This window comes from Zalophus californianus, chromosome 5, assembly GCF_009762305.2.
Source record: "Zalophus californianus isolate mZalCal1 chromosome 5, mZalCal1.pri.v2, whole genome shotgun sequence".
Lineage (NCBI taxonomy): Eukaryota > Metazoa > Chordata > Mammalia > Carnivora > Otariidae > Zalophus > Zalophus californianus.
In genome coordinates this window covers 112,683,914-112,697,871 of record NC_045599.1, presented here as the reverse complement: position 1 = coordinate 112,697,871, position 13,958 = coordinate 112,683,914, and the positions used below count along the sequence as shown (strand labels likewise).

General features: G+C 55.1%; 1 protein-coding gene across 2 annotated transcripts in view; it reads left to right on the top strand.

Moving 5' to 3' along the window:
- Positions 1–13,958, top strand: part of PPARGC1B (PPARG coactivator 1 beta) — a 102,320-nt gene that overhangs the window by 75,197 nt on the left and 13,165 nt on the right. For both annotated transcript variants that reach the window (XR_003522170.2, XM_027606216.2), the window contains exons 2-5: positions 431–604; positions 7,205–7,426; positions 10,844–10,960; positions 12,018–13,149. Coding sequence is in view for 1 of the 2 variants with exons in the window: in XM_027606216.2 (XP_027462017.1) it covers positions 431–604; positions 7,205–7,426; positions 10,844–10,960; positions 12,018–13,149 (1,645 nt within the window). In the remaining variant the exon portion in view is untranslated. The remainder of the gene's footprint in view (positions 1–430; positions 605–7,204; positions 7,427–10,843; positions 10,961–12,017; positions 13,150–13,958) is intronic.

Below are 13,958 nucleotides of genomic sequence, written 5' to 3'. Positions count from 1 at the left end.
CGTCATCCCTCAGTAATGTCAGCCATTATTATTGCTGGGTTTTGTTTCATTGTTAATATTGCATTCCAGAAATCCCCTTTCAGGTGGGGACAGGAAATGAGTATCTGTTTAGAGCTTCTAATGAAGTTTTTAACACAGTAGTTCTGCTAAGAAGAAAGAGGTGCTGTGGGGCTTTGAGGGATGTGTAGGAGAGCAAAGGAGGAGGGGAGAGAACAGCAGGCAGGATTTAGCTTAGCTCCTGGTAGATTCAACCCTTGCCAGAGGGTGGGGCCTACCTTGATATCTCTTGGTCGGTCACATGGCAAAATCAGGCCTTGACCAAGGGCTGCCGGAGGTCCAAGTTGGCAGCACCATGAGTAAGAAGTTCGGCCCATGCCCGGATCCAGCCAAGCCCAGCTCTGACTCGCCTCCTTCCTTCCTGTCTCCTCAGGGTGGGGGGTCCGGGGAGGAGCAACTCTGCGCTGACTTTCCCGAGCTTGACCTCTCCCAGCTGGACGCCAGCGACTTTGACTCAGCCACCTGCTTCGGGGAGCTGCAGTGGTGCCCAGAGAACTCCGACACTGAACCCAGCCATTATAGCCCCGATGACTCCGAGCTCTTCCAGGTATGTCCTCCGAGGCTTGCGGTCACTCTCTGCTCCTGAAAGCCTGGCTCTGCCCTGCCCCACCTGCTTTTGCATTTGCTCATGCAGAGAAGTCTCATCACCCCCTAAAGCTCTTGGGACCCTGCCTCTTGCCCTGGATCTGCCCTTGATCTTGGGCAGTTCTCACCCCCTCACCGGGCCTGTTACCACCTCCGCACAGTGAGGGCCGGGAAGAGCTGCTCTTGCCAATCCTCGCCCCCCTATGGGCCCCAGGTGGTTTAAAACCCCGAGACCTCCCTTCCCTGTATTATCTCACTGAATTCTCATCCCCACTCTGCGAGGCAGGTGTGATTATGAACCCATTTTATAGGTGAGGAGACTGAGGCTTCGGGAAGTTAAGTCATGTGCTGAGGGCGATTCACCTAGTCAGTAGCTGAGCTGGTTGCAAACCCAGTCGGCCTCCCTCCTGAGCCAGGGCTTTGTAACCACAGCGACACCATAATGGAGGTGACTCACATGTATTGAACAACTGCTCTGTGGCAGGACTGTCCCTGTTGTGTCTATTAACTCATTTAATTCTCTTAACAACTCTTAGAGCGGGTACAGCTGTCTTCATTTTTCAGCTGGGGCCTAGAGATTGTTCAAAAAGAGGCAGTTCTGAGAACTGCAGTGCATATCAATGCCTCTCACCTTGCATGCTCTGCGTCCAGTCTCGGGGGCCCGTGATGGGTGACCTTTTCTTTAAGAAGCCCCTGAGTATGGAATATTATGATGTCTGGGACTTGCTTCAAAATACAGCAAGCTCTGCATGCATTTGTGGGTGTGGGTGTGTCGGGGAGGGCAGTATGTGAAATAAGATCCGCTGTGTTGAAGCTGAGTGATGGGTACAATCAGATGTATTATTCTTTCCTTGAAATCTGCTCCCCCATAAAGACTGGCAGGAGAAGGCCTCGCTCCCCATGTCTGTCTGGCAAGATAATCATCATACCAGTAATGGACCGTGCGCATGTCACGTGTCATGCTGGTGTGCCATGAGCGTCATCTCAGTCCCGATGGATTGTAGTGCTCCTAGAAATGGAAGCTCCCTCTTCTTGTCAGGCACTGTGCTGTCTACAATCTAGAGAGAAAACTGACCGGAGCTCAGTTAACACAGAAACCGTGGTCATCGTGACACGCGCACAAAAGAAACGAGCCGGGTGTGAGAAGGGGATCCAGACTGGATGATCAGGAAGGGCCTCTCCAAGGAGGCCATGCTTCAGTTGGAGGTTGAGACGGATCAGCCGTGTGAAGCTCAAAGAGTGGGGACAGAACTTTCCAGGCAGAGGAAGCAGTAAGGGCAGAGCCAGGGAGCAGGAAAGCTTGCTGTGTTGGGGAACAGAAGAGCTGCGGGTAGCAGGGGAGAGTCAGAGAGGTAGGCAGGGGCCGGATCATGCAGGGTCTCGTGGGTCATGGTGAGGAGTCTGGATTTTTCCCAAGTCTATTCTAACCTATAAAGAAAGGACTATTAATAACCATTTTACAGGTGAGGAAAGTGAAACTCAAGAGAGGTTAAGGAACCTGGTGCCAGGTCACACAGCTGGAAGGGCCCGGGGAAGACTCTAACTGAGGAAGCCATACTCCTCTGTGCTGAGCAGCCTCTCTACCAACGCTATGCAGAGCAGCATGGCTGGGCTCCAGTTCTGGCTTTGTCCAGGGACCTGCATTCTTTATTTGAACGACAGGGATGAGACCTACGCTATGCTGCTTTCTCCCTCAGAGGGGGCTAACCTCCGGAAAATGCTTTCAGGTCATGGAGAGCTGGTGAGCGAGAGAGGTTTAGATGCTTCATGGAGACCACACCCACCTGAACTGAACAGGCCCCCACTTCCTCAGACTGGCTAGTCCCACCAGCAAGCCCCTGCCAAGGTCCCACTCTGTGCTCGAAATGGTCTTGGGCACAAGTGAGCCTATGTGGCCCCAGGGCTCCCAGCCCAGCGAGGAAGGCAGGACCCTCGCAGACGGAGAGCACCCTGGCCGACCCCTCCCCGTCACGGTCTGCACACCCCACCTGCCCTCCCAAGCCCAGGCCAGTTCCACCCATTACCCACGGATGCGCCCCTGTGCGTGTGATTATGTGATCAGTGCCTGCCCCCCCCCCCGCCCCCCCGCCACACACAGCATAAACCCCATGACCTTGGGGGCCACAATGGCATTATGCACTGTTCTATCCCCGGGCTCTGCACAGAGCCTGGCACTCGTTCGGGCCTTAACAAACAGCTATCAAATGAGTAAATCCCTCAAGGCCCAGCTTTACTGTCGCCTCCTTAGGCAGTTGGTGAGTTCCTCTCCTGGGCTCCCATCCGCGTGTGCGCACACACGGGCGTGCCTGTGTCTCCGTGCCCTTTAGACGGTGAGTTCCTTGAGGACAAACAGCATTGCATTAGTCTCGGGCTGTCACACGTCGTAAGGACTCAATCACATGCGTTGAATGAAGGAACTGATGGTGATACTTTCTTTCCTGCCAAGGACCAGATGTGGCCCATTCCACAAACCTCAAGCTCACGTCGTGGGCTCTCCCTCGGCCGCAAGCTCGGTTTTCTCAGTTGGCCACTGGGAATCCTGGGGCCATGCTGCCTGGGTCAGAGCCGGGTTCCCCCAGTCAGATGGTGCCACTGCTATGGAAACAGACTGGGAACGTGGAGGGCAAGCCACGGTGACAGGGTTAACAGCTCCTCGGGGGCAGGGACGGTGCCCTCTGTGTCTCTGCGTTTCCAGAGCCCTCCCGCCAGGACCACAACCGTCGCTAAGTATTTTTGGAGGAAGCAGGCTTTGGTTGTTCTGTCAGTTTGCTGTGTGGTCTTGGGCAGGGAGCTCCCTGAGTTGGGTCTCAGTTTCCCCATGTGGGGAATGAGGAAGGAATGTGGTGGATTCAATCAGTGGTTCTTGATCCGTTGAGGGGAGAGTCACCAGGTCCTTTTAGACTCTGATGAAATCTGTGGACCCACTGCCGGAAAAAAAGGAAAAACCGATTTCCTGGGTTTTCTGGAGCCCAGTTGAGTCTCCTGGACAGGCGGGATTTCTGTCCCTTGTAGCAGAAATCCTGTTCTATGTCATTCCGGAATTCAGGCCCCTTCTAGACCTTCAAACTGAAGCATTTTCCCTGGGATTTCTTCAAGACTCCTTTTCCTCTGGCTTGAGAGCAGCTCAGGAAGGCTGGGGTGGGCTGAGGCTATTAATATCCCTTCCTTCCCTGATTAACTCTCCATTAATTTGCACTCCGCTTCCAAGTGGAGCAGGCAGAGCCTGGCCAGTGGGCCCGCGAAGAGGAGAGGGTGGTGCGGCCCCTGTGATGTATTATCCTGGGTGCTGACAGACGCTGTGGACACTGTGGGCAGATGGGCCTTGCTTCCCGGCAGGGTCAGGGCCTCCAACCCCACTGGCTGCTCCCGAGCTGGAGCAGCCCAGGGAGGGCAGAGGCGAGGGGGCAGGTCTTACTCATTTCATTTTGGCCCAGCCTATTGGGTGCTTCCTGAGGGCTTGGCTGTTTTACGTTCATTTTCCCATGGTGCCTGGCACACAGTAAATCCTACCCCCACCCTGACTTGCTCTGTGACCTTGACAAGTCTGTTTCCTGGACCTTCATTCCACCCCCACCCCCCGCAAAAAAGAATGGCAAATAGGTTTCCTCATAAGGAAATGAGGAATGTCACTTATTGCCTGGAGGGCTCTGTTACAGATGTTGGTGTAGGGGCGCCTGGGTGACGCAGTCGGTTAAGCGGCCGACTCTTGATTTCAGCGCAGGTCATGATCTCAGGGTGGTGAGATCGAGCCCCGTGTCGGGCTCTGTGCTGGGCGTGGAGCCTGCTTGATTCTCTCTCTCCCTCCGTCCCTCCCTCTCCTTGTCTTAAAAAAAACAAAAAAAAACAAACCCAAAAACCAGGAAGATACTGGCGTGGAAAGAACAAGAGCCACAGTTGGTGAATGATATGGGGGAGGGGCAGTGGCGTGTGGGGCCCACGTTTAACACCCCTGGTCATTACATGATCCCTGAGGGATCAAGCTCTGATGTGTGTGATAATTCATAGTATCTCTGGGCCATTGGCTGTGTCTCTGTGAGAAAGGGGGAGCTCTCGTTCCATCCGGAGCTGGTGACATCATTTCTGAATAGCTTCCCTCTAGAATCTCTCCTTCGAGATGCTCATCTCAGTATCTCCTGGTGGCCAGAATTCACTGTTTGGTGCATTCGTTGTTGTGTTCGACAAATCTGCCTGGGTGCCACCTGCCCCAGGTGCTGAGCTAAGCTTGGGAGCACCCTCTGGAGGAGCACTTTCATCATTACTTCCAGACCTGGCCTTCCTGAGCAGACAGTGGGGGTGGGGGGTGAGGGATCATGTTTTCCTGTTTTACAGAAAAACCAGCAACGCTTAGAAGAGAGAAGCGATTTGCTCACAGTCACCCTGTGGTGGCACCATCTCATGTGGTCAGCCCCCAGGTGGTCATTGGGTCCCTGGTTCCAAGCTCTTACTTCACTCCCTATCAGGAGAGACAGATGACTCTGGGAGTACCCAGGACTCTGGCCTGAGGGTGGTGGTGGGGGGCAGTCAGATGAGCCCATCACGTTCTCGAGCCAGGGTCTGCAGGCCCGGATCTGCCCCTGTGTTGTTGCCCTCCCCCAGCACCGCCCCCCTCCCCCCCGCCCACTCCCCAGGGCCTGGGGCAGGTCCAACCAAAACCTTCTTTTGACCTTTCTTTTATTTTAGCTCTGTTCCAAAAATGACAAATGCATTTGTTCTCTCCGCCCCGTGTCCCCCCTTCGAGTTACTCAGCTGCTGCTCCGGTTGTAAGGCCCGGAACGGGCTGAGTGCAGCCAAAGGCTGTCACGAGACGCGATTTTCAGATGCACTCCCTGCAGAAGGGATAAACACCCTGACCTGGGATGGGACAGCGTGCGGGCAGAGGCATCACGTGACCACAGGCGCCTCCTGCCAAAACAGGCCCAGTGGGCAGCGCTTCCTGAACGAGGTGCTCGGTGCCTCACCTGGGAGCTGTGTGATCGCCACGCTTCAGGGCTTCTGGGCATGGGGGCCCGCGGGCTGCTGTCTGTGGGTGGGCAGGCCTGTACGTGCTGACCCTTGTCATTGTAGGTCTTAGGCATTGGAGGAGCTCGAGTCCCGGCTCATCTGTGCCCTGGTGGCCTCGGTGGAAGTCCTCCCCTGTCCTGGATTTGCTCTGTGACCCTGGACACCTTGTTCAACCTCCACGTGCCTCAGTTTCCCCAACTGCAAAATGGAGATGAGAGTAGAACTCCCATCATAGACCTCGTTGTGAGGCTTCCCCGAGGCAGGATTCATGGAGCCTTTCTGCTCCTCTCCTTGGCCCCAGTCTTTGTCCCCGGCTTTTTGCTCCAGGTTTTCCCCTCTGCCTGGAGTCTTCTGTTGCCCCCCCACCCCTTTGCCTGGCACCTTCTTGTCTTCCAGGCCTCGGTTGAAGTGCCAGCTAGCTGCTCAGAGCAGCCTCCTGGGACCCCCCTCACTAGCCTGTAACTCTTCACCACGTTGTCTCCGTAGCAGCTTCCGTTTACTTTCTTCCTGGACTTTCATTCTCTGAAATGATCTTGTTTGTTCCCTTGTTCTAAGTCTGTTCTCCGCTGGGGAGGATGCTCCATGGGGGCAGGGGCTGCCCCTGTCCTGGCATGCAGTAGGACCGGTGCCCGGACCCTGCCGGGCGCAGCGTAGCCATTCGGTACATGCGTGTTTGGGGAGGGGAGGGAGGGGGAGCGGGGAGAGGCTGCCTGCACCACTACCACCGTCATCCCAGTAGCGATGGGAGTGGTGGTCCTGAGTACTTACTATGCACCAGGCACCATTTGTTTGCGAGGCATCTTTATATACGTTCACTCAGATGAAGTCAGGTCCTCGACAATAACCGTAAGAAGTAGGTACTGTTGTTGCGTGGGACAGATGAAGAAACTAAGTAACTTGCCTGAGGACCCATGATTGATAAGTATGGGATCTGAGATGCAACCCCAGCTCCAGAGCCCAAGCTCCTGACCACTCCTGAGTGGTGGGCGAGGCCAAGGAACCCCCTGGGACATGGGAGCGGTTTTATTATTGCTGTGGTTATCATTGTCACGGCCAACCCCAAAGCTTCCATCCTGTACGCTGCCTGCCTGGGCTCCGGCATCAGTGGGGCTGCGAGGCTGCAATGGGATGCTGTTGCCAGAGGCAGAGACCAGCTTCAGGGGCCAAGGCCTGTGTCCCAGGAGTCAGAACAGGAGGCTGTGGTGTGGGAGGCCGCTGTCCTTGGTCAAGGGGACAGCAGGTGTCTTCCAGGTGGACAGCCCTGTGCTCACACTGAGCCAGGATTGGAGCTTCCGGGGCGAGGCTCTTTCCAGTATCACCTGCTGCCTGCTCGCAAACTTCTGATTCCTGGAGTCTCTAACATATTTCTTGGGCATCTGCTATCCCAGCGATACTGAGAGATCTGAGAGCGGGGGAAGGACGGGAGAGGATTTGGCAAGGGGGTGATGGTGGTGCAGCTGCATGTGCAGAGCAGATTTCTACCAAGAAGACGTGCAGACGGCCGAGCCCAGGGTACTGACTAACCATGTCCCTCTCTGCTCCACCGCACTCCTGACTTCAGATCATCGACAGTGAGAATGAGGCCCTCCTGGCAGCGCTCACCAAGACCCTGGACGACATCCCTGAAGACGACGTGGGTCTGGCTGCCTTCCCGGCCCTGGATGGTGGAGACGCACTATCCTGCACTTCGGCTTCGCCTGCCACTTCATCTGCACCCCCCAGCCCCAGCCCCTCGCTGGAAAGGCCCCAGGCCCCGACGCCTGAGGTGGACGAGCTCTCCCTGGTGAGAACCTAGTTTCAGCTGATGTGATGGTGGTGGGCTGGGCTGTAGTGTCTGGGTGTAGGGTCGTGGGTGCAGGGGAGGCAGCACCAGCCGCTGCAGGGCTCTCTGTGCACCACTGAGCAGCCTGGAAGGGCAGCCTGGAAGGCCTCTCCGGGCCTGTACAGCTGCACCAACTCTGCAGGCTCCACCTGCACTCTGTAGGTCCTTTGGGATTTCACGGATTGACCTTCCTTGTGTGGTAAACCCTCAAAATCACATGTAAACCTTTCCCTAAAGGTTATGCATGCACGCGCAATAAAAATTCAAGCAGGAAATGTGGATAGTTAAAAGCAAAATCTCCTTATCCATTCCACAGTTGTGTTCTCCTTGCCTGGAGGTAACCATGGTTACCGATCTGTTCTGTGACTTTCCTCTTCCACCTTTTTTTTTTTTTAAACTACAAAAGGGAGTCTACATTATACACCGCTCTGTACCTTTTCTCAGTGAACTGTCTTGAAAACTCAGATGAGCACAGGTCACTCTGTTCCATCCTTTTTGTCAGCTGCATAGTGTTCTTTTGTAAGGATGTACCATAACTTGTTTAACTTGTCCCCCGGTTGGTGATTTATGTTGTTCCAACTCTGATTGCTACACTGTTGGGGTCAGTGCCCCGGCACAGGACTTTGCCTCATCTGAGTGGGTGAGTTTCTAGCAGTGGAATTCCTGGGCCTCCAGATACCTGATGTTTCAGTTTAGACAGCTCTTCCAGATTGCCCTCCACAGAGTTTGGGCTGATTGATGCTCCCACCAGCAGAAGTTCAATGCCGTCTATGAGTATATGTGGAATGGGGGAATGGGCAGTTTTCTGCACAGTTTTGCAGTTTTCTGGGGAGAGGCTCTCAGCTTCTCAGGTTTTCAAAGGAGTCCAGACCTCAAAAGTTACTGAAAGCAGTTGCCCCTAATTCAGACTGAGGGTGTTGGAAGCTGGGAGCTGAGATGTCATGGGGCGTGTGAAGTCCAGCTTCACTCACCTATCTTGGGCTCTGTGCCTTGGCGCTGCAGCTCCTGGGGGCTGAGAAGACCCAGCTGGAAAATCGGAGCCTACTGAGCTGGGAAGGGTCTTGGGTCATGGAAAGTTCTGAGCGGAAAGGCCCTTGGTGACTATCAAGTGCAGCTCTGGGAAAACTGAGGCCCAGAGCAGGGAGGGATTCTCCTGTGGTCACAGAGCAAGTCAGTATTCTGACTTCTGGTCCAGGAGACTTTTCCTTCTTTCCCACTGCCTGTAAGTTCCCCAGAGCGGCATGAAACATTTAGTAAGCACCTACTATGTGCTGGGCACGAGAATGTGTTCAGTCCCGCATTGTGGCTTCTGCTGACAAGAATCCGACTGGGTCTGAATCCCAGCCCCACCAGTTAGTGCTTGTGGGTCCTTTAGATTCCTAATATCTCTGATTTAGCTTCCTGGTCCATAAGGTGAAGCTGATAATAGGGCTTATCTCAAAGGCTGTTAAGAGGAGTCCAGCAGATAATGCATGGAGAGCACTTAGAACGGTGCCTGGCACATAGCAGTTGCTCAGTAAACACTATCTAAGTAATAGTCCTGGCGGTAGTACTAACCAAGAGGAATTAGTGTGGGGACTCTGGGGAGCGATCAAGCCCCAGAGAGGCAGAGAGCGACCCCTGCTGGCCACAGGGTGTTTCTCTCCCGTGCCTCAGACTGCCTTTCCACCTAGGTCTGTTGAGCACTTCAGGCACTGTGCTAGGTGCACAGGAAACAGACTCACCATCTAGACTCCCAGCATACCCAAAGAGTTCAGAAAGGCCCTGAGAAGTGATCCAGATGCCCAGTTTTCATGGATCCTAGAGAGTCCACTGGTGTACTGACCTGGACCCACGGACCTCTACATATCCGTGCGTCTTTCTGAGGTCAGCAGCTTCTGTCTTATCCCTTGAGAAACTCCTGAGTCCAAAAAGGTTCATAACCAGTCCTTTAGTGTTCTTGCTGCCATTATGCCAATGGCGAAACCAAGGCCTGGAGAGGGAAAGGACTCGCTCAAGGTCTCATAGTGAGTGGGGCTGAGCTGGGCCAGAACCAGGTCCCTGCCACCAGCTCAAGGATCTTCTCCTGTCCATGTCAGAGAATCACAGAGCTGCGTGTGTTGGTTTGGGGTCTAGGTGCGATGGTGGGAATCAGCTTCTAGGGGAGTGAGGAGTGGCCTTTTCTCTGGTGCCTGAGCCCTTGGCACTCCTTGCTGGGGTGACCTGGGGGGCATATCCCTTGAGGGAAGATTGGTGCGATAGCAAAAACCCATCATGCTTCCCGACTTGTTCTCAGTCTTGCTGGGACAGGATCCCTGGTGGAATTTCCAGGGGTGCTCGGCTCCCAGCTCTCTTGCTGGGAGGCACCACGCACCTGCCCTCTGGGTGCAGAAGTATAACAGCGTCTCAGCAATTTTTATAGAAAACGTAGAAAAGCTAGACAAACTTTGGTATTCTTCCACCTGTGTAAAAACAATCAGGTGTGTTGGAGGTGATACGTACATATATTTTTTTTTTTAAAGATTTTATTTATTTGTTTGAGAGAGAGAATGAGAGAGAGAGAGCATGAGGGGGGGAGGGTCAGAGGGAGAAGCAGGCTCCCCGCCGAGCAGGGAGCCCGATGCGGGACTCCATCCCGGGACTCCAGGACCATGACCTGAGCCGAAGGCAGTCGCCTAACCAACTGAGCCACCCAGGCGCCCACGTACATATATTCTTGCGTGATCGAATTCCACCTTAGGATTGGGTCACAAGAAGGTGGTTAATAGTCATCGCCTCTGGGAAGGAGGAAGGGGACACCTCGGGCAGGAGGGAGACTTGCTTCTCATTGTCCACCCCTTAGTATTTGTGGTATATATTTTTATACCATTTACAAGTATTACTTTTTTAATTTAAGAAATTAACTTTTAACGGAACAGTATGAATAAGCAAAAAGAACAAAAGGGAAATCAGCTGGAATCCCGTACCAAAGAGCCATCGTGGTGCCCGGCTTTCCAGATTGTGTGCGCATATGTGTGTACCCTAAGTGTGTGCAGAGTGCCCCAGTAAACTGTTCATGCCCTGTCTTAGCAGTAGAATGGGAAGACATTCCCCAAGAAGTGTGCGGATTTCTCAGAGGCACAGGTACTCCTCTTGGTTTAGTAACTCTGAAAAGGATTTACATTTTACAGGGATGCTTAGATTGTTAGACAGTCTGCTTTTTATACTTAACTGTAATGGGAACATGTTCATGAAATGCCCTCCCTGTATTCTTCCCATCATCCTGTGATGACCTGGGGTCAGGGCGTGCTCCATCCCACGAAGCTAGCTCTGGGCTCAGACTTCTCCCGGAGCCACATTTCTCCACGGCCCCCAGCCAGAGCCCAGCCCCAGCTCGTCTCCTCTCTGCTTCTCCCACAGCTGCAGAAACTCCTCCTTGGCACGACCTACCCGACCTCAAGCTCCGATACCCAGAAGGAAGGGACCGCCTGGCGCCAGGCAGGCCTCAGGTCTAGGAATCAGCGGCCCTGTGTCAAGGTATTTGTGCATGTGTCCCCACATCCACCCCGGCCCCCAGGTGGCCTCTGAGGGGTGCAACCTTCAGCTCCTATTAGGGGGTATCGAGTTCAGTCACCTTCCATTTGCCTTCCTTGTGCCTCACATAGCCGTCGTAGCTGGTGTGCTGGGTACTTCTTGAGGCCCAGGCCAGTTTGGGGTTCTGGAAAGAGCATTGGACTTTCTCCTACACCTCAGTGTTTGAGGCACCATGTTAGACATTGGGTTAGAGCAGAGACAGGAAGATGTGGCCTGCTCTCAGCGGGCTTATTCTAATGGGTGACACACAGAAACCTCAGATCCTCGCTGCAGACCACAGTAAAGAGTTTGGATTTCTTCAGGGGGAAGCCATGGGAGAGTCCCAGGCTCTGTTGTGAACACCAAGGAGTGAAGCGAATCCCTTTTCCTCCTTGGACTCCATCTTCCAAGACTTTCAGAGGTTTCACAGGTGATTCCTGGCATTCCCGTGACTCAAAGCCTGCACTTGGTCCTTCCCCTTGGGTCCCTAGACACTCCTGCAGGGTACCGTTGCACACAGTCCCATGCCCTCGGGGCAGAATCAGGGTTTTGTTTTGTTTTGTTTTTAACAGTTTTATGGAGGCTTCACTTACATATCATAAAAGGCACTTATTTCGAAAGAACTATTCGATGATTTGTAGTAGAGGTACAGGGTTGTGCAGCCATGACCACAATTTAGTTTTAGAACATTGCCGTCATCCCAGAAAGCTCCCCAGCACCTCCATGTACAGTTAATCCCTCTCCCCACACCCAGGCAACCACTAATGTGGTTCCTGGTGCCATTACTGAAGGGTGTAGTGCAGGGGAGCAGGGTGGTCAGAGCAGGGCTGCGGCAGTGAACCGGGTAGGGGTGAAATCCGTGGCTGGGAGGCCTGTTAGGAGGCTGGTCATTCCTTTGCTCCTCGTTACCTGAGCACTGCTAGATGCCACGTGGGCCCCAGCTGGTGGCTACAGGCGTGGGGCAGAGTGGAGGGGGGCGGCATGGGCCTCCCTCCTCACTCGGCCCTCTTTCTCTCTCTAGATGGACGGCACCCAAGACAAGAAGGCCCCCACGATGCAGTCTCAGAGCCGGAGCTGTACAGAACTGCATAAGCACCTCACTTCGGTGCCGTCCTGCCCCCAGACTAAAGCCCGCTCCCCAGACAGGAGCTTGCAGCCACCACCCACCCTGAGTCCCCAGCTCCCAGCCAAGGAGGAGGAGGAAGCTGGCGAGGACTGCCCGAGCCCCCAGCCGGCTCCAGCCTCGCCCCAAGACTCCCCAGCACCGGGCAGGGCAGGCCCCGGCGCCCAGGGGTCCCGGGAGGACATGCAGGCGATGGTGCAGCTCATTCGCTACATGCACACCTACTGCCTTCCCCAGAGGAAGCTGCCCCCACAGGCCCCGGAGCCAGCCCCCCAGCTCTGCGGCAGCCCCTCCAAGCAGGTCAAACCCCGGCCCCGGTCCCAACACCCTTCCAAAGGCTCCTGGGCTGAGTTCTCCATCCTGAGGGAACTTCTGGCTCAAGATGTCCTCTGTGATGTCAGCAAACCTTACCGCCTGGCCACACCTGTCTACGCCTCCCTCACACCCCGGCCCAGGCCCAGGGCCCCCAGAGACAGCCAGGCCTCCCCTGGCCACCTGTCCCCTGTGGAGGAGGTGAGGATCACAGCGTCGCCCAGGAGCACCGGGCCCAGACCCAGCCTGCGCCCACTGCGGCTTGAGGTGAAAGGACACGCCGGCTGGTCAGCCAGGCTGCAGCGGGAGGAGGAAGAGGAGGAGGAGGAAGAGGAGGAGGAGGAAGAGGAGGAGGAGGAGGAGTGGGGCCGGAAAAGACCGGGCCGAGGCCTGCCGTGGACTAAGCTGGGGAGGAAGCTGGAGAACGCAGTGTGCCCCGTGCGGCGTTCCAGGAGACTGAACCCGGAGCTGGGTCCCTGGCTGGCATTCTCCGATGAGTCTCTGGTCCCTGCGGAGCCCCAAGGAGCTCTGCCCTCGCTGCGCCTGGCTCCTGAGGCCTACGACATGGCGGGGGAACTGGGCAGCCCCACGGATGAGGACAGTGGCCAAGACCGGCAGCTCCCACGGGGACCCCAGATCCCGGCTCTGGAGAGCCCCTGTGAGAGTGGGTGTGGGGACACGGATGAGGACCCCAGCTGCCCACGGCTCCCTTCCAGAGGTAGTCGGAGTCGGTGGTCTGCAAGAGAGGGGGCAGGGATGGGGCGTGGCGTACCCCACTGCGCTGGGAGCCAGGAGCCCTGTGCTGGGCAAGTCCCTTCCCCTCTCCAGCTCTCGACTTCCCTTTCTGTGCAATGGGCTAGTTGGGCGGATCTTCAGGAATCACCCACCCATCTCTGAGTTTCTCATCACGCATGGGCCAGGCACCACTTAATGAACACGGAGCGAGATGCCTGCCTTCGTGGGGCTTGTGTGTCAGTGGGGCAGACAGGCAATCACAAAGTAAATAAAAAAGGAAGATAATTACAAATTGTGCTAAGTGCTCTAAAGAAGACGTCCTGGGTGACGATGTGACGAAAGGAGTGAGTCTGTAAATCCAGCTCCCTAATGATGTTGAATTTTAAATGGTAACAGTAGTGGTGGTGATTATAACAGGTACCTATTGTATGCTTCTGCCAGGCGCTGGTCTAAAACTTGACCCAGCTTAACCCCACTGACTCCTCACAGGGGGCCTGTGTGGTAGGTGCGGGCATAATCTCCATTGTCAGACACAGAAACTGAGGCACAGAGGTATCGAGCAACCCGTCCAGCTAGCAGGTCCTTCATCCATCTGTCCACCTGTGCCTGGGCCCCCCAGCTCCTGGTCTTCCCTGGGGCTCCCCTCCCCCCGACTGTAATACACCGTTTGGCCAGAAGGGGTCACCTGCTCTTTCCGAAACCTCCCGTAGCCCTGCCGCTGCTAATGTTGCTGAGATCCTGGGAAGGAAGGTGGCTTTGAGTTGTCCCTGCCCTTCCCTAAAAATGATGGAG